The 24,808-nt window shown below is 40.9% G+C and overlaps 1 protein-coding gene and 1 pseudogene across 2 annotated transcripts in view; both read right to left on the bottom strand.

Moving 5' to 3' along the window:
* Nucleotides 1-5,819, bottom strand: part of LOC135448686 (cytosolic phospholipase A2 epsilon-like) — a 35,459-nt pseudogene extending 29,640 nt beyond the window's left edge.
* A 7,628-nt stretch (nucleotides 5,820-13,447) lies between these two features.
* The window catches only part of LOC135448283 (cytosolic phospholipase A2 epsilon-like), a 32,340-nt gene continuing 20,979 nt past the window's right edge, over nucleotides 13,448-24,808 (bottom strand). For both annotated transcript variants that reach the window (XM_064714099.1, XM_064714100.1), the window contains exons 11-20: nucleotides 24,442-24,577; nucleotides 22,840-22,976; nucleotides 22,176-22,398; nucleotides 20,631-20,745; nucleotides 19,981-20,118; nucleotides 16,857-16,964; nucleotides 15,759-15,950; nucleotides 15,188-15,354; nucleotides 13,869-14,055; nucleotides 13,448-13,656 (exon numbers count right to left, since the gene is read on the bottom strand). In XM_064714099.1, the coding sequence (XP_064570169.1) occupies nucleotides 13,448-13,656; nucleotides 13,869-14,055; nucleotides 15,188-15,354; nucleotides 15,759-15,950; nucleotides 16,857-16,964; nucleotides 19,981-20,118; nucleotides 20,631-20,745; nucleotides 22,176-22,398; nucleotides 22,840-22,976; nucleotides 24,442-24,577 (1,612 nt within the window). The remainder of the gene's footprint in view (nucleotides 13,657-13,868; nucleotides 14,056-15,187; nucleotides 15,355-15,758; nucleotides 15,951-16,856; nucleotides 16,965-19,980; nucleotides 20,119-20,630; nucleotides 20,746-22,175; nucleotides 22,399-22,839; nucleotides 22,977-24,441; nucleotides 24,578-24,808) is intronic.

Genomic DNA, 24,808 nt, shown 5'->3' with positions numbered 1-24,808 from the left:
TTCCTCATTCCTGACAAAATCAGGCTCCACGATGGAAAAGATGCTCTAATTGCTTCCTTCCTTCACCTCCTCCAGGCTGGGGAGGGCACCTCAGCTGAGGGCTATGGGGCTGTGCGTGGGCAGGCAGGTGATGCTGATGATCACTGCTGCCACAGCACTGCTTTTCACCAGCAGGGTGTTTCATGCGCTTTACTAGTAACATTTCTTCTTCTTCTGATCAGACCACCTTTTCATCAGGAGTAGCAGAAGTCTTGGTTGGATACCAATGAACTTAAAATGCCAACACCCAGCTGGAAAAGCCCCTTTCAGGCATACAGCCACAGTAACCCTGGTTCCAGCAAGGAAAATTTTTCTACACCCACAGGAGCATGACAGGTATGTGCAAGGTCATAAGAATTGTATCCTTCAGATGACTGCTTCCTCATATATATATCCATCATTGTACTCAGAAAACTTTGGAGGAATGAGACTATGCATATTATACTGTGCTTGAAAGACATTTCCAAAAACAAAAGCTTCAAATACTGATCAACATAAGATGGATACTCTCACTGCACAGTGATCCCATAAATGCAGACATGTATGATTACATTTAATAAATAAAAACATGATTTATTATTTCTATTCCTTGTTATATAAATCTGCAGAGATGTTTTATTTGATTGATAACTCAGGCTAATTGCATAGTCCTGTTAATATTACCTTCACCTTTTAGTGTTTGCACATGTTTAACAATCAGACAGACTCCTTCAGATTTTGAAAAATAGGTCTATTTGAAATCTCCAACCGTTCAACTGAATGTTCAAAATTATTTCCATGTGTAAAACTGTATCCAGAGCAATAGGATATTAGTCCACTCATAAAAAAACTCAGTGCCTTTTTATAGCGCCCTGCCCTCCCTAACTAGAACAAATATGACAGAAAGAAACTAGGCTGAGCATGAACCATTTGAGGGTTGAGACTCTTTACACCTCATTCCAGATAGCTGTAAAATTAGTGTTTATGTCTAACAGCTGTTTAACATTTCTGGATTCTCATCCTAAGGTAGACATTACCACAGGACATGCATCACACTCTGAAAATCTCTCTTTCTGACTACTATTCTCAAGGATATTTATAGGGCTATCTCAGGTACAGATGTTTTGCACTTTTGCATATTGTCAAATATGGATTAGACAAGCCATATTTCAAAGTTTTGAGCTGATGGGAAGTGGCCCCATTTGATTCTGTGAGGTTCATTTTTGAAGTGGGAAGAGTGCTGGAACGTGTAATTTCAGCAGTCTGTATTTTAGGCAACCCCATGCCAACGCTTCGGGTGGCAGAGGAGGCACCTGGGCTCAGCCCAGCTTCTGCAGCTGAACAGAGCTGCTGCTGGAGCCATGCTGCTGCAAGCACTGTGGGGCTGGGGGGGCTCAGGAGCAGACTCCTGCCTTTCCAGTGGATGCTGAGCCTGGGGCTGGAGCTGCTCCTGACAGCAGGCTCTGGCCCCTGTGGGAGTCCAGTCCATGCCCAAGCCAGGGTGCCTGGCCCCAGCCCTCCTGCCTGCCTCAGCTCCTGTTCACATTACCGAGCCCAACCAGAAGCAGATGTCACGTCTCGCTCTGCAGCGTGGCAGCTCCTCACCCTTCCTATGATCTGGGAGAGCTGCTTCCACCTTCCAAAACCCAACAGGAACCAGAGCTCCTGTTTTGCACAAGGGTCAGAGCTTAACCTGTCCCTCTTGTGTTTAAGGGCTGCAGCTGTCCCAGCTGCACAACCCTGAAAGAACAAGAAGCCCATGTCTGGCAGGGAAATGAGGTATGACTTGACCTGAGATATGATGCATCTTAGCCTTATTAAAACATGGCTCATGGTGAATTTAGAACTATGCATCCAAATGTTCCCCTCCCCTTCCTTCACATGCATTATTATATGAAACCTGCTGCAATCCTTAAATATTTTAGTACAAACACTAATGTCTGAAATACCAGAGCTGGCTCTGCCTGTTACTGTAGCATGGGCCTAAGTACCAGCCAAGGCCCAAATAATACAGATTTCTTAATGCAGATAAAAATCAGCACGTTGGTGTAAAGACACATGCAGTTGCTGGCAAATGCTGCCAAGAGGTTTCTAACAGACAATGCCTCTGAGCAGGCAGAGACCCTCATGTTTAAGTCTTCTGGTAGTTTCAGTGATGAAAAATTAATATTTGAGAAAAAATTAGGAGGACAGAGAAATATATATGCATCCTTTACATGAATGAATGATTGTTGGTGTAGCCAAATAATGATCATACAAGTGCATAGGCTGAAGTGTGGAATTGTGAACACATTTGAAAAGAGTACCTCTGTAACCACATGCAAAAGCAACTCAGTCCATCACCAACGCATTGTCATGAATTTTGTTTTTTTATAATGTAAAAAGTAATCCTTCAGTGTGAGACAGTGATCTAGTAGTCTAGAAGAAGGTTATGGATATATCAGATGATTCTTTTGGTCTGCTGCTGTCACATCAGTCCCCTTAAATTTCATGACTCTTAAATGTCATTGATCTAAGTCTGTATCCTGAGCACACAATGGAAAAACAAACACATCACTGTGTGGGATTAAGAAATGGAGACAAGAAGTTACTTGTCATGTGTATAATTATCCTAAGTAATTATAACCCAGGAGTTCAAATCTTCTTTCTTTCTCTCATTGTGCTTTAAAGTTCCTGACCCCTTGTAAGGAACAGATATTATACCAAAAATTGATCAATAATTTTTTCCACCTGTTTTTACTATCTACAGAATTCTTCATCCCAGACATGGTCCAGAATATTAGCATCTTCCCAGGCTGGAGATACAAGACATTGTAACTTAAATATTTTCAAGATGAAACACCACAAAGATATTAGACTTATTATATAATATATTCTGTGAAAATACAGTATAATCTTTTAACACCACTATTTTTTTAAGTAATAATCCTAATACTGAGAAAACAAAATACCTAAAATTTGAAGAGGGCATGTGAAAAAACAAAAAAATCAGTGAATATGGATAAGAATTTCTCTAAATTTGTGAGCATTCAAACTGCAGCAGAACTACACAGCTTATCACAAAGCTCACCTGTCTGCCTGTTCACAGTATGATTTCAACTATCAGACTTTTCAGTTTCATTTTGCCTCAGTAGAAATTGTCAGCATAGAGTATACTGCAAATTTCCACAGAATTATCTGCCTCAGAAGCAAACACTTCATGGGACAAAATTGTTATATTAATCACTCAGACTTCTCCATTGACAGATGGGAAATAATGCCCAGACTCACCACACAATACCAGAATGAAAACTCCCATCAAAACCAGTAACTTCTAACAAAAAATAAATCTTTTACTGGCACTTGTGCCCCAGAAATAGCCCTAGCATATTCAAGCATCACTCCTTTTACAGAATCCCGCTAGAGTTTCTTTCCTGATGGAGCACAGTAGTTGTGAAAGATCAGGGTTCAATAATCCAGGACTCTCTCATAAATTGCAAGGATGGAGATCGTGCTACCAAATCCATTGCAGCAGAACTGCAAGGTCTCACTGTTACTTTTGGCCCTTTAATTTACAAAAGGTATTGTGGAACAGAAAGCTCACCAGTGGATTTCTTGTACAAGTAAATGAGACATTAAAATACTAAATACTCAGCCTGTTCCAAAGAAAATGTAACAAGGAATTAAATTATGGAAACTGAGCCACCTGGTCCACTTGAAGGTGTCTCTGCTCATTGCAGGAATTTGTAGCAAGGTGGCCTTTAAAGGTGCCTTCCAACCCAAACCATTCTATGTTCTATGAAAATTATAAGCATAAAAGGAATAAAATTATTCAAGCAATAAATTTAGGGGCTCCCCTTGTAACACTCAAGCTGCTGCCATCATTCTTTATCCTGCTGCCACCTGAGCCTTCTCCCCTTTTGAGAAAAACAAAACCCTTAGCACTCTTTGCTTCTTGTTCTTAATACCTTGAAATCACCTTGGTCTGCCTCAGTACCGTCGTCTTTCCTTTTTTGCCATTCACCATCTCCCAAGGAACCGAGGCCTGAGTTTCCATCCTGAAGAAAGGAAGAAAGAAACAATAAATGATAATGTTTAAACAACAGCAGCAGCATTATCAGGATAGATAATTAATTTCTACTTGCAACAATTTATGATGAAACCTCGATTAGAAGGGCTGTTGGTTACACCCAGCTGCGTTACCGCACTCGGATTAATGAACAAACCACCACATGTTTTGGTGCACACTGGCACAAAATCCATGTCAGGGGTACCCTTTCAATGAGAAAATTAAGGAAGACCATCACAGCTGTAAGGTACCTAGAAGGTGTCTCTATCCAGTAAAAAAGGTTTTTCTTTTTGTTTTGAATGTGATCTTTTGGCAATCTGCTCTTACCGATATTAAACCTCAGTTTAAAATACCCCAGAACATCATCTGTGATTTTGAACACAGAATGTGATGCACTGCAGTTGCAAAATTTTAAATCTAATGTTTCAATCTTTTTCAGGAAAGAGAAGTTCCAAAATACTTCTACAGCGTAGGGTGCCCCCTTTTGAAGCACTTCATAGAGCACCATTAAAGGATTCTACAGTTTCTACAAAAAAATGTTGAAGATGTTCCGCTTCTAAGTCCAAAGCTCTTCCTGAAGTGATGTGCCTTCATCCAGACAGGGAGCACATAGAACAGTGCATAATGTACTGCATTTAAAACTAAATGCAAATCTTGAAATGATGCAAAGAATGCAAGCAAAATTTTAAAAATTCAGAACCAAAAAGGGAATGTGTAAGTGAAACTGAATTCTCTATTCCTGGTCACTATCCTGTCCTTAACACATTTTCAACAATAAAAAAAGGGGTTGACATATTATTATACATGCCAAAATCTTGCTATTTATATAGAAATATGAAATTTTTAATAAAAGTAGCATTTACTTGCAGAAGAAAAAAAGCTGACAATTCAATCCCCTGAAGAAAGTTTTTCCCCCTGTTCATTTTTTCCCCTTTCTTATATTTTCCTGTCCCCTACTACTCTGACTTCTCTCATTTTGTATATGAAGATAAGATCTTTGGCTCCAGTGGATTCAGAAGGAGTTTTTCCACTGACAGCCTTGAAGAGAAAATTTCACCTTAAACTCCTTCAGGCAGAGGAACTGCTGTATAGTTCCATCAGACAGCAAATTTGCACACTAGCTTGAATGCAAACACACTCACAAAGCAGGAACTTTGTTTTCTGTCAAATGCAGAGGACATTAAGTGAAACTTTAAAACTGTTTTCTTACCTCTAGTGCATTTGATGGTATCATGGTCTTGCCTTTCATGTAGAAGAGTTCTTCTGGCAACTCCATGGGCTGCAATTCTTGAGACATATTTGCAGAATATACTTCTGGCTCCTCCATGGGCAGGCATCCTTTAGACATGCTTTCAGGATATAGTCCTGGCTCCTCCATGGTCAAGAATCCTTTAGACATGTTTTCAGGATACAGTCCTGGCCCCTCCATGGGCAGGAATCCTTTAGACATGTTTTCAGGATATAGTCCTGGCTCCTCCATGGGCAGGAATCCTTTAGACATGTTTTCAGGATACAGTCCTGGCTCCTCCATGGGCAGGAACCCTTTAGACATGTTTTCAGGATCTGCTGCTGGCACCTCCACAGGCAGCAATTCCAGAGATATTTCAGGCTCTACTCCTGGCACCTCTGTGGGCAGCGGCTCTAGAGACACATTTTCAGGATTTACTCCTGGCACCTCTGTGGGCAGTGGTTCTAGAGACATGTTTTCAGTATCTGCTTCTGGTACCTCCACTGGCAGCACTTCCCAAGACATGTTTGCAGGATGTACTCCTGTGGGAGTCAATGACTTGTTATTTTATAAAATTACCCGAGGCCCCACCCATCTCATCCAAGTAAAGGACTCCCTCCCACTGCAAAGGCAGTGGAGCACCAAGGGTAGAGTGCTCCAGGGAAGGACCTTGCAGCGCCAGCGCCACAGCCAAAAGGAATGTGGTGCCTTCCTCTGGCTGAGAACCTCTCCCAGCCTGCACCTGCCCCACGGGTCCTGCCCTGCTGCCGCCCTTCTCTGTGTGTGGAGGGTGCTGCCACTGAGGCCTGCTCCTTCAAACCCCTGCCCTGAGCAAGGACTGCTCCTGTGGGGGAACTGGACCCTGAAAAAGGCCTGTGCATCTGAATGAGTGGCAGTGACTTCCCTGCATGCTGGCACAGCCCTGTGAATGCCTCCCCACAGGTGGGGGGGCCTGAGCCCAGTGCCTGCTGAGGGGCAGAGCCCTGCAGATGGCCATCCCCAGACCACTGCATGGGCATGCAGCTCCCAGCTCCTCCTGGGCTGCTCCTGTTCCCTATGCCCAGGGGAGAGAGGTCGTGGTGTGGGTGCAGGGCTGGGGCTTCATTTTGCAGAGGTGAGCTGAAAGTGGAGGAGGTGATTGACAGGCTGGGAGCAGCAGCACCAGGGTGTGACAGGACAGCAGGGGAGAAGGACAGACACTTCCAGGGGGTAGCACAGGTCTTGAAGTCAGTGCCTATGGCTCCAGGCATGACCCAGGACCACTGCTGCACCCAGCAGTTCTTTAAATATAGCAAAAAAGGCATGAGGAAATATCTAATAGCTGTGCAAAGCAGGTAAGAGTTATGCTTTTATACATTTTCCAGAGAAAGGCAGTTGAACTTTAAATGTCAACTGTGGGAAACTCATCCCAAGATGAATGCAGTATAGGATCCAGTGGTTAAGTTTTATCACTTTTATTTTACAGAGATTTGTTCAACCAAAGAACATGAACAAAAGAGCAGCTGAACATCTCCAGGCTTACCCAATGGAAATTACCATCTTCAACACAGAAAAACAAATGAATAACAAACTAGAAGCTCCAGTAACAGTAGGCTTTGTCATAGCATCTGCATTCCCAGCATGAAAAGTAGCTCTGGCCACACTGGAAGTACAAGAGCATCTTTTGGCCTCAGGTCACAGACACTCGGAGCTGCATCCTGGAGAACTCCTTTTGCAGCTTAATTTAGAGAACAACAGTAATTCGGGGATTTTTTTTTTTTTGGTGTTTGTTGGTTTTTGTTTGTTTGTTTGGGGTATTTTGTTGCTCTTGTTTTGGTGGTTTTTTTGTTTGGTTTGGTTTTCTGTTGTTTTGGGTTTTTTTCCTTTAAATCTGGTCAGAAAAGAAGACCTGGTTGACCTTGGAAAACCTGCTATGTGATACTAAAAATACCAGGATACTTCTCATTAGAGCGCAACTTTCCCAAGTCTGGTTAGTTCAGAGAACCATTAGCATAACTGAGGATAAGTGATAGAAATCCCTCTAAAGTTGGTGAATCCTAAGAAAGCTGAGATTCTCTGTCCTCAAGAAAGCCTGTGGACAAGAAATATGGATCCTATATACAGACTTCCATGTCTGCAGAGTGAATTCCCCATTACAGGCACACTTGGCTATCTATAATAATCTGGACAGCCTTCAGCAAAATCAAGGTACTCTGCTCCCATCTGAGTCACTCCACAGGGAGCAACATAAATAAAGAAAACTGCAAGGTTCTCATTAACAACTGAACTAGTGCCATCTCATTTAAAATCTGAATGTTCAAAGCTGGATGGTTTTCAACTTGGAGAATGAAAAGCAGATGCTTCAAGTGGAAATATTTCATGTGTTTACATTGCATATTTCAGTAATTTAAGGATAGATGAAGGAAAATAACCCACCTGTTTCAAAGATCTAAATGTAGTTGCCCTGGCAGCAAATTGCACACTACTCCTTTAGCATAGTGATATCAGAGTCTTAAATGTTTATCATACAGTGTGCCAAAAGCAGCACAACCTTGTACTTCCTCCACTGCTTAGGTTTCTTACTCACCCTGCAACGCAGTTTGCAGAAGCATCACTCACCTGGCAAAGGAACCTGTATTACCTCTGACTGCAGAGACAAGCTGTGGAGAAATGGATCTACATGACAAAATTTTCAACAAGTTCAAATGTAGCTTTGCCATTCCTTTTAATCACTGTCTTGGACTGGACGCAAACCACAGACAGCCAGTGCCCTCCTAAATGCCTTGCAACAATATATGCTTGCCTAGCCTCGAACAGGCCAGGCAAAATGAGCCTGAGATTATTCTAACAAGGCAGAAGCAGGACTGTCTGTGACCACCTCACTACTCTCAGACATAAAAATACTTCTATGCAAAAAACCAGCCCTGGAGAGCAGAGTCAGATGGGAGTTCTGGCTCAGCTGCATGCTCTTCCTGCAGGAGAGGAGTGGTGTCTTAGGTCATCGCTCTTGCAGTTAGTGAAGGAAGGAGATTTGGAGCAGAAGAGAAAACTCCTGGGAGACAGGGGCTGTTTGTTATCTTACCCCTGCAACAGGTAAAAATGAATCTTCTGGGAAATACATTTTAAACTAAAAAGTTTAAAAGTACTAGAATGTATTCTTGTTAAGCTCATAACAGAGAAAAGTATATATCCATTGCACAGATGCATCAGCATTTGTATGCATCTAGCATATATAACTAGAACAAACCACTGATACTGAGAGGTATTCCTTTCCCAGTAGGGAGGCTACCATCATTAGTGATTTTGTACATCTCTGCACTCACAGTTAAACACCTGTGTACTTTTCTTTCGTATTACAGTTACTGATGCATTGGATAAAGCCCAAAACTTACCATACCAGTTTTTGAGCTGCCTAATTGACATGTAAATTTATACTCTGTTTTATCTCTCTCAGATTTTATGCATGTTACAAATGCACAGTCCTCAGTGGTTACCTGTAAAGTGAGAAAGTCCTCTGTGCCTGGAGTTCTCTCACTTTGGGATGTTTTTCTTTACTTGGAGAAAGTTTCCCAGGACTTCAACTCTATGAGAGCAGTTCCCAAAGGTTTTGAATCACTGCTCATTCTCCACATTTCTGCAGACTACATGCAAGTTTATCATATCCCCATGAGCTGAAAACTAGCACAAGTGCAATATGATCAGCACAGTTCTTCCTCCCTGTGCCCAAACCCAGCAGTGGGTTACAGGCCATCAACTCCTGCACCAGCAGAAATCATGCACTAGAGATTATGAGTGACTAAAAATGGTGTTTGTTAAACATCTGTGAAGGATTTTCTGAATTATTTTCTGTTTGTGAGACCAAAGCATTTAATATTAAACAAATTCTAGACTATCATATAATCTGTTAAATGTCAAAACGAATTTATAGTCTATATTAACAAAGTAGATATTAAGTTAAGAGAAATGCAGCTCAAGGAGGAGTTTGGAGCATGAGTTGCTTTTAAGACTGGCTGCCATCCAGCTGAATAGCAGAAATTGCAAAATTGAAGAAACAACTTGCTCAAGATTTAAAAGTACATATTAATGTATGTAGAAACTTGCAGCTCCTTATCTGATAGTCACAAAGGATGCTCAATTTCCTCAGCAGAAGAAAAGAAATAGGAAGAGAGAAAATTAATAAACAGATTATTAGCTAGAAGAGAGAAGGCTGCAAAAAGCAGTAGTTGGCAGGAAAATTAGACTGCTAGGGGCCAAGGAACCATCTTTTCCCAGTGTTTAAGGGCAGAAAAAAAAGAGAGCTGGGAGTTAGGAAGTACTCACAGTGTGCATATCAAGTAAGCCCAGATGGTCAGAACCATGGTCAGAACCTCAGCAGTAAGATTTAGTGCCATGAAATTTTCTAGATTAGAGATTTTTAGTTGCTCTTTTTTTAAAGGACCAGCTTTGAAAAAAAATAGTGATATAAAACGAGTGATATACCTTTATCTCTGTTTTTGTCTACCACCTTCTAGTTCCTGATTTCCTCTTTCTTTTTTTCCCACCATATTTTCTTTGACTTTTTGGATTACAAAGTATGTTTTCTTTCTTTTTTCATCTCAATACCTCATAGCTAAAATGTAATTTTTCACTTTTTCTCAGTTATTATAATTTGTTTTTCTTCTATCCTTTCTCCCTCCTCATGTCTTATACTATCTTAATCTTACTTAATCATTCTTAATCTTTCCCTTTTGTCTCATATCTCCTCTGTACTGTAATTGTTTCTCCTGAAGCTTCAGGTTTGAATGATGGAGGTTTGGTCATATTTGAAACAAGCATGAATACTACAAGAATTAGGGTAGCTGATATCAGGCTGTGACATCTGGATGAAATGTCCAGCTGCATGGAGAAAAGGAGATAAATGATAGTGGGTTGGAGGGGCTGCAAAGAAGACTTCAGGACCCAAGGAGGAAAAACCATGAGACGTGACAAGATGTCACATGGCAGAGTTTTGATATCATGAACTGGAGGTGTGGGAGAAGTGCTGGAGAAGTTCTTTATGAAGACTGTAGGAGTGCTGGGCTCCAGCGGGAACCCTACAAGGGAGAGATTTTCAGGAGGAATTCAAAGGTGCAAAGCTTCAGTGGCATGAATAACACAGGAGACTCAGCCATTCTAACTGTTGACCAGTATACCATGACCAGGACATGAGGAAATAAGGCCCTGATGGCCTCCTCTGCAGTGTTATCACTCTAGTAAGACAGTGGGATATCGCACATGGACAGCAGAGCTGTACATGTTAGCAGGTTTTAGCACAGGGTCCCTAAGACAGGACTCCTGTTCTACCACCCACATTCTCCTATGTCTGCTGTGGCAAACACATTTCCCATCACTCACGTGGTGCAACCTGTAGTCTCACGAATTACTAGTTCATTTCACTCAGAATGTTTGCAATAACCTCTTATTTGATCACTCCTTGCACTATAGAACAGCACAAAATGCTGCTGCCAACCATCCCATAAGCTCCTATTTCTCCAGTGGCACTCACCCAGTAGGACTGCCCAAGTTCTCACCTGCCTGCTGAGGAGTTAAAGAATCCCACTGCTGCTTTCCATAGGTTCCTGTGGTCTGAGTCACCCCACTGAGCTGCCCAGTTCTTCATGCACCTTTGTGATAATCAGAAGGGCTGTGGCACAGCTGCAATTGCATGCTAATCCCTTCACTGACTATAGATAATGAATAGGTAAGAATGAAAAGACAGACACAGAAAAGATTCAAAACATATTAATTACAACTAAGGAGGTCATCATGTTAGTGTTTGTAGCTCCTATTACCACATGAACCAAGAGCTCTATCTATTAAAACATTTAGGAAAAATCAAGTGAACTGCTTGCTGGTATTAAGACCATGATACAGCATGGGCCTTGATTTTTGCAGGGTTTCTCTCCCCTCTAGTTAGTTTTCTTCCTCAAGTGGATAATTCCATGAAGTCACTCCTCTTGCCTTAAAAAGGGACACTCCCAACCTGTAAAACCAAAAAGTGTTTTTAAATGCCCACATCTGCAGCTGTTACCTACATTCCTGAAATGCTTCAGTACAGCTCAGAGTCAGAGCATAGGAAGCATAGCCCATTAAGTGCTGAACCAGAACAAAACAATGCCAGCAGACAAAGCCACACAAAACTTCCCGGCTGGCCTGCAAGGACAAATGACAAGGATCTTCTGCAGGTGTTCTCCTGGAAGGTAGAACAAACACCCTGGCAAGTTCAGCAGAGAACACCTCAGTGGCACACTGAGAGTAAATGGAGTTTACTCTCAGTAAACTCTGTTAAACCAGCAAACCAGAGAACATCAAGGGAAGCAAAGGGGTATAGTTAAAGGCAGGAACAGGAAGAGAGAAGCAGGCTTCTTGAAATTTGGTGTCACCAAAGACTTGGATGGCAGGGGTAGGAACTCCATTTGCCGCTCTTGAAGGTGCCTGAAACCTCAGCTGTAAGATAAGCAGGTGGGAGAAGTAGCAAACACATGTGTCACTCCAAATGGGGTTGTCATAATGATAACCAGGGAAGCCTGGGAGGGAAGTAGAGCTGGGACAGAGGAAAGGCAATGCCAAGAGGGACCAGGTGACTCAGCAACGGAGATCACAAAGAGGGGAGCCCTTGATGAGCACCAACAAGTAAACAGCCATTTCAGCACACCAGAGGTTTGAACCCAGGCTGGAAATTGGATGAAGGTGTGAGAGCCTGGGAAAGCAGCTGGGGTAAGGACACAGCACCCCTAAGGGGGCTGAGGTCATCAGAGGTGAGCATAGGAGACCAAAGACAGCAAAAGATAAGAGGAAGACAAGGCATAAAGGAATGCTTGAAGGAAGAGAGGTCATGATAGCAAGAAGGAAGAGAATTTTTTAGCCTTTTAGAAGTTCATATTTCATTCTGAATTAAAAATTATTTTCTATTTTTGCTATGATACATTATTCATAGCTCTGTGTTTGCCAATACATGTTACTTCAGCACAGACAAGCTGCTGCATTTTATTTAAATTTGAAGTAATTAAGGGCAACCGATACTGACTGAAGCATTATATCTTTTTATTTTAGATTAGTATCTTTGTTGCAATGAAACAGGTTTACATTGTACTTGTCTTATTAAAATTCTTCCTAAAGCAATTATTTTGGTCTTCATCTGAAAAATAAGCAGTTTCAACAAATTACTTTGCGCAATTTATAGTAGTTACATATATCCTAACTTGCTTTTAGACAGGCAGGGACTGACAAAGTCATGTGATTACCCATGAATTACCCATGGATATCAGTGTAAAGTACTTAGCTTGCCTTCTGACCACAAAACCTGTCTCTGTTTTTGATGTTTTCATTCTCACAGCATCTCATAATAACAAGAAATACAGTGAAAACCGCTGAAATTAACAGGATGTGGATACTGACCTGGATCATCTAAATACCATGAAAGGTCAGTGGAAAGTTGATCTGTGGATTAGATAGTTATACCTGCACTGGAAGAGCTGATCCTGACTCACATTATGGCTTGAAACAGAAGTTTCCAAGAGATTTTCAAAAACTAAGTACTGCTGGTGTAATAAAACTTTTAAATTCAAAAGTATAGAAAATGTGTATTTTTCATGTGAAGTCCCAGATTATCTATTATGTTAGATAGCATACATATTGGTGTGTTATTTCTAGCAAAAATTCCTTGCTGACATTGTTGGAATATACAGTTTTCATGTTCTTTGAAACTGTCCATATTTATCATGTATTTTTCTGTTGCACTAGATTTGGAATAAATTAAATATCCATAGCTCATTTGTCTTCACTTCATATACAATTTCTATTAGTATAACAAATTTTGAAAGAATTTGTGCTGCTGTCCCAGATTCATGCATTTAGAAAACTTTTCAATAAATCCAATGTTTTCTGACCTTCAATTTACTGCATATACACCTATATGCATGAAAAAAAGTTCACCAGCAGTGAAATCCAACATAAATAAAGCACAAGTCTAATCATTATTTTGTTTGATTGGTTGATTTAAGATCACCATATGGTAGAGAGGAACCACAGCCTGAGACAAGTCTTTACTTTCCAAAGTCTACTATGCTCATTTGAAGACAACTCCTGATTCTTCTCTAGGGAAGAATAAAAAAACCAAAATCATGCAGATATCTTTCTGAAACTCAGGCGAGCGTTTATTTTTTGTGCTGTCGTTTCTGCTGTATGGCTGAATTCAAAGCCTGAAGGATCAGATGTTGGTTGTTCTGAATGTTGTAGCTGGTCAGTTCTATCAGCTTGTCAAACGCCTCCCCTGTGTAGGTAAAGCTGTTTAAGCAGTAGGGGGAAAACATGGTGGAAACATCCACGTTGCCCTGAGCCATCTCAGCAGGGCTGCGCTCCACACCTGACAAATAAAGAAACATCATCAGTGGGGTAGAGATATGGTTCCACCTCCTACTTTCCAGGGAGGCACAATGTTACTCCTTGCTCCCTTGGAATCTGCATTTCTCTTCCATGGGAGGCACAGCAGGGGCGGGAGGAGGCCGTGCTACACCATGTCTCCCATTCCACAGCCAAAGGGCTGCCAGGTGGTGGGAGAGCCATCCCATGGCTTACCAGGCTCTTTGTATTTTCTGAAGGAGTCATTCACCAGTGGGAAAAACACCACAGTTGGTGCGTCTGGGGTCTCTGTGTCTTCAAAGATGTAGCACTCCTTTAGATTTTTCTTCTCTTCTTCACTCATTTGGATTTTGGGAAATGGGATTCCCTGCTTTTGAAAGTATTTGGAGGCTTCTTCCAAAGGCTGAATTCAGACAGAAAAGAAGAAAAAGTCAGAAGTTCTGCCACACTCTACCACTTTTCCTAATGCATCCATCAAAAGACCTCCACAAAGATTTGGGAGCAGGGTTCGCTGTCAATATTTCTTCGCTCTTACATGAGATATTAAGTACTATTAACAGAACTATTCAATACCCAGCCTCCAACTTGCACTCCTGATTGGTGTTCTACCTTCTTCTTCTCATTAGCCTTTATCTCTAGAGGATAGGTAAAATGTCCGTGACTATGGGAAGGGTGGCCTAGCAGCTTAGGATACAGAAAGATGCCTTGTCTGGAGAAGATCCTGAAACAAGTAGCATGGGCAAGAATCTGAAACAGTACAGTTTTTAAATGCAAAATCACAAATTTTTTTTTGACTTAGCATAAAGTATTAAAAAACCCCTGTCTTAGATGCCTTAGGATGGTTCTGAAAAGTGATATAAGCAAACAGTGATCTGGGAGCAAATAGTATCTTAACTAAAAGGTTAATCTTGCAGGTGTGTAAGCAATTTTTGAAAACAGGATTTTGCTTCCTGAGTCTGGTTGGCACCTGTGAAAATTTTAGTCCTTAAGAATTTCTGTCTTATCCATATCTAGTAACAGGAATTATAGACCAGATTATTAGATGGTATCTGAAAGAGCAAATGTTGTCAAAGGACAATTCTTTTCCACAATTTCGAACAACAACAAAAAAATCCAGTTACTGTTCTAAAAACAACCGGACAAAATATTTCTAATTATACAGCATGTGGGTATGAAATCACAACACAACCATAATGAGTTCATCAGCGGTGGTAACTAGAACTAGATAAACAATGAGAGTGAAATCTAGATAGCAAAATGGAGATCACAGGCGCACATAGGTCTAGGAAATAGCATTTAGCTATTAGAGGGTTAATTCAAATAAAATATTTAGAAATCTGATATTACTTCTGTTCTCAGGGGATTTACCTGAGCATCACTTGCAAGACCTAAGTGTCTGCACAGGGAGCTGTAGACCAAGGATACTTTTTTCCCAGAATCAGTTTATTCTACATAAATGATTCTGAATCTTTAGGAATTAAGGAGGGCTAGAAGGCAGCAGTTATTTATCAAAGAAAAGAGAGTGTTTTTCACACCAAGGTCTGTGATCCAGAAGAATAGTTTAAGTGCAGGACAACATCCACTTTCCTCTCTGGTCTCATGAGTGGTGGGTAGCTAATATCGATGTATCCCGCCGTGTCTGCCAGGCACATGAACTCTGCTGTTTCTGTCAGCTGGTTGGGGAAATGCTCTAGTACAGTATCTAAAAGGAAATATTTGTTATGATGAGTGATTCACTGAAGAAACAGTACATTTGTTTTTTGACTAACAAGGAAAAATTGGGAAAAATGCCTCTTGGCTATCCATTACATTTACTTTTTCTAAAAGATCCTTAAACACGGCAGATGTTCAGCCTTCACACATGAAAGAAAGACCTGTTCAAGTTAAAAAGAGAGTTCTTTCTCATGTTTCTATCCTTCCACCCCACATGAGCAGTAATTTTATTTCCCTGGAGTCAAGGAAATTCCTGAAAGTGATTTGACTGTATGAAATTTAAATAGTTATCTTGAAATATTAATTTCCAAATGTTCATCATCTGCCTTCTCTTCACTGATGAAACCACCAACCATCTAAGAAGGTAAAAAAATTATATTCAAGGATGTTTACCTTTCCATCTACAGAAGTTTTTGTTCTGAAGATATTCATTGTGCAACTGGAATCCCTTCAGGAAGTTGTAGAACTTTGAAACCATCACCCGCTCTGTCAGGATCCGCCGAATGATGCCCACGATGCCACATTCGGGGGTGACCAAGTAAGTCTCCAACTCATGTCTCCTGTCTGATGGAGAAGGCTCTTCTCCTGAAAGACAGAGGAGATGAACAAATTGTTGTTTTGATACAGTTCTTTTCAATGCTTAAAATAATAGAGTGCATCTCGTATTAGCTAGGGAAAAGATGCTAATAAGGCATTGCAACATACAAATAAATCAATATCAAAATAGGAAAAACAAGAAAATCAGTCTTCAGTAAAGCCTATTCCATGAGAAACAGAGTGGCAACAAACTTGCTAAAACTGGAAAAAGTGATTCTTTCTTTGATAGAACTCACAGATAGATTCCCTGTGTGAAGGTTAGGGTAGAATCAGAATCTGGACCTGTTCCTTTCAAAGTAATAAATATCAGCTTTTCAAGGAAAAAAAGCTGTCAGGAGACTGAAACATCCACAAAAGAACAAAGAAATAGGGTCATGCTAAACAGTACCTCATGAGATGAGGAAGAGAGGCAATGATTTTCTATCACATACATTTATTGATTTCTTGAGCTTAGAGCTTTGCAACACTTCCACAGAGAAAGTGATAGAAACCCGTAAACCAAGCTCACTAACTGCCCTTAAACACAGGAAGGACAACCAAGGCCTCTTAGAAAAACACAGGTTTATATCAAGATCAAAGAACATTGAAATCGCATTGCATGCAATTGAAGTCTTCAACATCAATGTTTGAAAAACACCAGCTGCTGAGGCAGACAGAGCACAGCACAGACGTGCTTGTTACAATGTGGAGGTTCACCAAAGGGCCCCTGGCAAAGACAATCTGCTTCAAACCTTCAGTAGTTTTATATTTCCGTAAATTCAGTATAAGAGAGATTAATGGAAATAATATTGCTATGAATAAATTCAGAGAGGAAACCTAGTTAGATAGAGCTTACAACATGAAGCCTCTGGATTTTTAGGCACCAGGTAAAACAGAAACAGAAACATAACTAACCAGTATCAACAGTGCTGTGTTGGGTACACCTCAGTGAGCGCCTCTGTGTAGGGTTTGACGAATGCCAGGCATCCAAGAGGTTGTACGAAAATACATTGCTCCATAGGCCTGTGCAATGGTAGAGAACAGGGAAGCTTCTTCAGAAACATTCTAATGGAAAATATCCCTTTAAAAAATAATCTCTCCGCTTTGCAAGGAGAGATTGGAAAGCCTCAAGGTTTCCAAATTATCACCAAAACCTACATGAAGTTCTTTTCAGCAATTAGCATTCTGTTGTCAAAAGAGGAGCCTAAATATTTTAAAACATTGTGTGAGGCTTTCAGCCACTGTAATTCCTGGCCACATACAAACCAACATTTTCCATCCTATAAGCACCTGTCATAAGTGAGCAAAACCATTCCTATAAAATAAGGGTCTGGTCTACAAAATACATCATATACAAGTGGATAGTCAGTTAAACGTTTGGAAGCTGCTTCTGGACAGTCAAGAATCAAATGGATAGTCTGCAGAAAAGTTCTCTAAATAAAAGACATCTTTGCTGTCCCTCTAAAATTTCTCTCTGCACCAAGTCTTTTGAGGGAGACCCTTCTCCTTCTATTTGTTATTCTCATTCCCATAGTGCTTCTCCCACTTTTGCCGTCCCATGTAAAAGAACATCTGAAATTGTCTTCACAGTGCAGAAATCTCCAGAAGTCTCTTGGATTTTGAAGAGCATCTCTTCCTCCACAGCAATGTCACAGGCCCCCAGAAGAACTCTAGCAGAGAAGGCAGGGCTGTGCTTTGCCTTGAAAATCTCTACCAGTGAAAGTTTTGCAAAAGCCATACATTGTACAGGATGCAATAACTTCAGTTGCACAACAAAATAATTATTCATCCCATAAATTATTAAAACATGGCTTGTTTTAAAACATGGCATCCCTTTAAAACATGGCTTGTTTCTAGAGTGAGACAGAAATCCAAGAGCCTTCTTTTTTAAAGGAAGTCCTCGTAAGTATAGACTCACTTAGGAAATATTAGAAATGCATAATCAAGAAATCAGATTGGGGCTCTCTGGATCTACACTTAGTTGTCAAGCAGAGTTCATTTGCACATAATGACTGGCCAGTTTCTGTCAAGACAACCTCATCTCCCAGTAGCTTGAGAAGTTTCTGTCTAACCCTGCTATGAGAAGACATCTCTGGTTTCTCCTGTCTTGGCGTCTTCTCACTCTGTAACTCCTCCGGTTCCCTTACCCCTGGAGTTACACACTGTTCCTGCATATTAACCACTTTCAAACATTGTTGTCTCCTCAGAACTTGTCTATAATTGCATGGCAATGTTGCCCTAACCTCTTGCACTGAATTTTCTTTGTACCTATATTGGCTGAAGTAAGAACTGTGATGAGGGATGGTGCCTTTTACTGGGCCATCAGATTTGAAGAGAGTAAACAAGTTCTTATGCACCCCAGCCTTTCTTCTGGAAACATGAGGGTCTTGTATCCCTGTAAGCTCATACAGCTCATTTCCATCTCTAGCCACTGCTCTTAGGAAAAGGCCTTTCCTCTCCCTGTAAATGACACCTTGCTTTTATCTTTAAACTATCAAGCTGTAACTAACAGCACATTTTAATAGTAACCCAAGAGGGCATTGCATGTGGTATCACTAGATGGCAACATTGCTTTAAGGCTCCGCCTTATCCTTTATAAAGATGCACGGGTGGCTGAGGGATCCCCAGGCTCAGGTGCTAAGGCTGAGAACAGAGCTGAGCCCAGACTGGATGTGTTGGGTGTGCTTGCTCCCTGGCCACCCCGGGTATGGACACACTACCTCAGTGCTACTGAGGAGCTGCAATGGAGGCTCAACATGTTCAGAAGAAGGTTCTGTAGTCCCACCTGGCTCTGCAACCTACCTCCCACCTCTAACAGGCAGCAGAGAGCGCTTAATGGAAGAGTAAAAGAAAAACGGGAAGAATGAAGGATTTCTCCAATGTACTCTCCAGCATCTCAAGCTCCTGGATTTAGAATTTCTAGTACTGGTGGCTGCATCTGAACTACTGGATTTCAGAGCCACCAGTTCTATTTACTAGGCAGTAATTTCTCCTGCCCTTTTCAGATCTATCCATACTCTTGGATCCCGTGTTTTCTGCTGAGTCTTTTCCCTCAAACAACTCTTTTCTTAACTCATGACATCACTGAAAGCTTTATTAGCTATGCTAATAAAGCTCTAAGATTTAGCTGTATGACTGAGCACAATCTTTTCTTTCTTATAGCCAGCTATTGTCTCATGTTTGGAATAATATGATTATGGACTCCTCCTGCACAATACAGACATTCACAGCTCTCTGAATACCAAATAAGGAATACCATGTGGTGTTGGTGGTTGTACGGATTATTCGCTTTGTAAGTTAGCCATTTTTTACCTGTATCCTTGGTGTCATGTTGTGTCTGGTGCTTATTTTCATGCAAAATATCTGTTTAAGACCTGTCTGCAGACAGCTTTACCTCAGAGAACCAATGTACAAAGGGGCATAGTAGTAAGCAAAATTAAAACAAGAATTGCATAAAACCTGCAAAACTGTTTTTCATATATTACTGGGTGCTACCCAATTTACTGAATTAAGAATGAAAAATTTCAACTATTTATAATGGTAGCAAAATTACAGAGGATTTAGAATACTATTAAACTTGCAAGAGTATCAGTAGCAGTTCACAAAACAACTCTAAATTACAGTATTTTGTAATAAACTCAGCAACAACATTGCTTTGGCATCTCAGATCATGCCATTCATAGACAAATTTTAACTTTGGGATTCTGGTTTCAAAATACAAATGTTTTTCATGCGGAACTCTGCTGCTGGTTGGTTCAAAATGAACCTAGCCTCTTCAAGCAGCTCTGAAACTTCAGGCATGAGCATCACTATTCAAGACAAGAGCAACAGTGAATAGTGTGGTTTGAAATTTCCTCTCAGTACTTTTAGCCTATCTCCATTGTCTAAGGAGCTCAGTCAGAGGGGAGAACAACATGGTGTACAATTGGTTTCAGTCCTGCATGATGCAGGGCACTGGTTGTAATATGCAAGGTTTGCATTATATTAAAAATAAAGAACATATTTATGCAATTCAAATTTTTGCAATAGACCACATCACCTTTCATGAAGCAGATTCGGGACTCAGGAAGCTTCTTCATCAGGCGACCCATGAAGAACTCACTGCCAAAATCCTCAGCACGAATGAAGGCACCATATTTTAAGAACCCAACCTCATAAGGGGTGAACTCCACCCATTCTGCAGAGACATAAAACAAACTTTTAAATCTTAATCTTATCCCTACTTCCCTGCTAGAAGGGCTGCAAAAAGGCAAAAAGGCAGCTGCAGGATAAACCCTGTCTGTGGGGTGCCCACAGACTGGCCTTCCTCAGGGTAAAGATTTATCATGCAACTGCTGTCAGCCACTCACTCAGTAACCTTTCACAGTGTTCTTCATTCAGAACTTTCCAATGACCTTCTCCAGAGAGAACATAAGGGAAGTTTACACCAAGATGGGTCAGTCTGAGTTACCCCAAATGTGGATGTAAGGCTTGTGAGTATTTGGCTCTCCTTAAACACCTCCCCAGGATTTCTCCTGCCCCGCAGAAGATAAGCTCCTCCCATAGACTAGGCATAAAGTCTGGAAATGGAAAAGGAAGCTAAAGAGGAAAAGAAACTGTTTATAAATGCTTTGGGTCAGCTGTAGAAGAGGTTGAAGTACTGATAATGCAGATAGGTCAAACACCAAATGAGCCCAATTTTGCCATCACCTTTGAACTCTGAAAGGCTGTAATCTTCTTTCATGTTGAGGATCATGTAGATAGGTAGGGGATTTTGACCCTGACTCAATGCCTCTTGCTCATCTGAGAGCTTGTGGTTATTTTTCTGTGAATTGATGAAAAACAAAGAGCAAAATCAAGGGACCTTCTTGGCATAGTGTATGGGCTTCCAAGAGTACAGCAAAATACATAGCTGTTTCCCTCTTAATTTCACTATTCTCTCAACTCGTTTTGTGTCCAAACATTTTTTTAACCAAGGAGTCATCTAAACATTTACACATCCACACATGCTTATTTAATTACAGGTAGAGTTGTAGGACACTTTTAAAAAAAAAATGGTCTCCTATTCTTTTTAGTAAATACATTCACTTCACATGGAAATTTGTTCTCACAGGGATGAACAGAGGAAAATGAACCAAGACTCTTTAGTTAGGTACTCAGATTCTCATGCTTGTAGAAGGAGACATAGGTTTTCTTCCCTACAGAAGCCCCTTGGGCTGCTAGTTATGCATTAAGAGATACATGGGGACAAAGCTCTCAACAAGTTTGCAGAAAACATTAAGCTGGGAGGGAGTTGTTGATCTGCTGATGAGCAGGAAGGCTCTGCAGGGGGATCTGGACAGGCTGGATCAATTGGCCAATCATATGAGGGTCAACAAGGCCAAATGCCAGGTCCTGCATTTGGATTAAAACAACTCCATGCAGCACTACAGGCTGGGGGAAGGGGGTATGGAAAGCTGCCCAGCAGAAAAGGACCTGGGAATGCTGGCTGACACCAGCTGAACATGATCCAGTGTGTGTCCAGGTGGCCAAGAATGCCCCTGGCCTGTGTCAGCAATAGTAGTAGTATCAGGGCAGTGATTGTTCCCCTGTACTCAGCACTGGTGAGGCCACATCTCACATGCTCTGTCCAGTTTTGGGGCCCTCAGTATAAGAAAGATATTGAGGTGCTGGAGCATGTCCAGACAAGGACATGGAGCAAAGGCAATGGAGCTGGGAAAGTGTCTAGAGAAAAAGTCTTACAAGGAGCAGCTGAAGGAGCTGGCACTGTGTATCCTGGAGAAAAGAAGGCTCAGGGGAAACCTTGTCACTCTTTACAACTTCCTGAAAGGAAGTAGTAGATAAGTGGGGATTGGTCTCTTCTTCCAATTAAAAAGTGTAAGACAAAAGCAAATGGACTTAAGTTGTGCCCAGAGAGGTTTAAATTGAATGTTAGGAAAAATTTCTTCACTGGAAGCTAGTCAGCATTGGAACAGGTTCCCCAAGGAGGTGGTGGAATGACCACCCATGAAAGTGTTTGAAACTTGCGTAGATGGGGCACCTAGGGACATGGGTTAGTGGTGAACATGATAATGATAGGTTAATGGTTGGACACAGAGGCCTTTCCAACCTTAACAATTCTAAAACCCCTTTGTTAATCAGCAGAAATCATCTGCTGGATAACGCTGGCATGCTGTCAGGCATCTGCCCCTGGAGCTTCATTTTCCATACAATAGTATTCGGCAGCTGTTTGAAAAAACATAGGAAGAACACTACCCCATCATCTAATGCTTTTTCCAGCAGAAGCCCCCAAAAGTCAACACTAGAGATCTGGTATCCCTCTTGCTTCCGCAGTTTTAGCTCCTTTGCATAGTATTGCAAGCTCTCCAGGGAAAAGCAGCTTAGCTTGCACTTGGTCATGTGTCTGCGGACTTCACTAATCGGTCTTGATAGATCCTGATGCGACCAGTCAGCACTCTGATACAAATGTGACAAAGTCCTGGGGAAAAGAAAGGAAGTGCATTGTCATATGCAGAGAGTCTTTCACTTTTTAGACTTTAGATTCATGGTCCATATCAAATGAACTAGCTGAGTTTCTTTAAAAGCATCTTTTGGGCTTAGTATACTATTGAAATGACTTTTTGATTTAGAGGAGTTCCCCAATTCACTAGTGAAACTTGAAGACTTGAAAAAAAAGCCCCTCCTTGCTACAAAAGTTCAAGCACAAGGCTGTGATTTGCACGGCAGTGACTCAGTAGGAAAGATCCTAGAGGTGAAACAAAGTAGCACCTAGGCCATTCAATTGGGCTTGGGCAATGTGCTCCTAATGCAGCAATAAAAAAAGCTTGAGGGTGCCTTTCTTTACAAAAATGAAGAGAATAAGCATCTCACAGCAGACTAGAGAGGTGATGAGTGATGTCTTCATTCAGGGTGTCCTTACCATGTTGAACCAGATGACCCAGTGATGAATGAAATAACATCCAAGAGACCCAGCTTTTGAAGACCCAACAGGTTGCCTAACAGAGATGTCAGTGCCCGGGTGCCACCTCCTGTTGTCATCACTGCTACAACTGGTACCTGTTTAATCATCAACACAACAATGGTAAGCAACACTTTGCTTACCAGCACAAGTGATCAGAGCTGAGTGAAATGTAGCATGCCAGTCCCACAAAAAATTCCAACATTTCACCATTTCCCCTAGCAGGGATGAAAAAAAGAAAACTGTGTATTTTGCAGAGGAAAAAAACAAAAACAACACAGATTTTGAGGATTTTGAATAAAATAAATCGTTTTGATTGTAAATTTTTACACGCTGGCTTATCAAAGCTTATTTATTCAAGGCATTTCAATATTAGACTGCATTTTCCTTAGCAAAACATCTTCTCTTGAGAGGTCTATTTTGATAACAAGCAGAGCTTATCCTCTCTGTAAGTCAAGCATAATAGCTAGATTACATTTCCTACAAAGTACCTAGAGAATATAATTGCAGTGATGAAACCTAATTGGATGGAAATCTAAATTGTGTGCAGGAAGACAAATTTCTCTAAGAAACCCACTGAGAGAAGAGGAGCCCATTGACATTTTCCACACACATTTCCAGGCAATTGCATCAAAGAAATATTCAACAGTTTCCTGATTCAAATTGAACATTTCAGGTCAAAGCAAAGTATTCTGATTTGGATTTTCCTGACTATAAGGAAACATTCCCTTGCTGGAAAATCTGAAGTACTTCTCCTAAAAATTCTTATACTTAAGAAACTGCCTGGGTTTTCTCACTATTGTGCAAATGAGAAACAATGTAGTAATATGTTCAGTTTGTGAGCACGGACATAATTTATAATGTCTAAAACCATGCTGTCATATATTACCTAATATGACTTTGGTCCCGCTGTCCTGGACAAAGGAGAAAACACAGGTGAAAAAAATTACCCAGCTCTCAAGTTGCTTCTTCATTTCTCAAGTTCCTGATCACAGACCATGCTCCTTCCCTAAAGCACTACCCATCCTCACGCTAGCATTGACATAAACAAATACAAACCCTAGGTCAGACAAGCAGATTAGAGAAAAAATGCTGAATGTCTTTGTTCTATTTGAGGAACTACAACTGAAATTATGAGCACCAGAGGAGAGAAGATAAAATAAGACACTTCTCATCAGCTGGTATTATGCATCACTTTAACTGTTAGATTTTCTCCCTCCAAAAATCTGATAAAATACATTATGAGGTCTTGGTCTTCTTCTTGGACTGAACCAAGACTGATAAGCTAAAACAGCCAGACTATCCAGGTCTATAATGCACAGATGAAAAAGAAATAGAGAAAAAATTCTGATTTATGGCATTATGTTTTCAGGAAAAATGTGTATCAAGAGGGTTTGATACTGGCTCTTCATCTAAAATAGAAAATGTAGAAAAGCATTCCTCAATGCTTTACATGGTGTAGTGAATGTATCAGGGCTAGTTAAGGAACAATATGCAAAAGGCAATGAGCATAACATTTTCCTATTAGATAGCATGTTACCGTCCCTGGGGTGCTCCCCATACCTCATGATCTTCTAGGTCTTGTTCTAAATGTAGTGCTTTTTTCAGAGCAGAAGCCACAAACTTCTTCCTTTTCAGTAGGAAGTTTTTCTCCTCTGTACATAGATCGAACTCTAAGCGAACATCTAAGTTTCTGGACCTGAAGCAAAGTCCAGGGTTAAACAGGGTGTGCACAATCACTTAGAATTAATATCTGGATACTTGCTTACGAGTTGCAACTTTATTACGAGTCTTAGAAAAGCTGCTATTGTGGCCCCAGAAAAGCACATCACAGATGGTATAGATAAGGTAGAGAAAAGGCTGATGAACTGCAACGTAGCAAAATCTTACAGAAAGAAATATTCCTTATTTCTACACTGCTTTTCAGGAA

The sequence above is a fragment of the Zonotrichia leucophrys genome, chromosome 5 (genome assembly GCF_028769735.1).
Source record: "Zonotrichia leucophrys gambelii isolate GWCS_2022_RI chromosome 5, RI_Zleu_2.0, whole genome shotgun sequence".
NCBI lineage: Eukaryota > Metazoa > Chordata > Aves > Passeriformes > Passerellidae > Zonotrichia > Zonotrichia leucophrys.
Note: the sequence above shows the minus strand (reverse complement) of the source record. Positions and strands in the feature narration are given on the sequence as shown.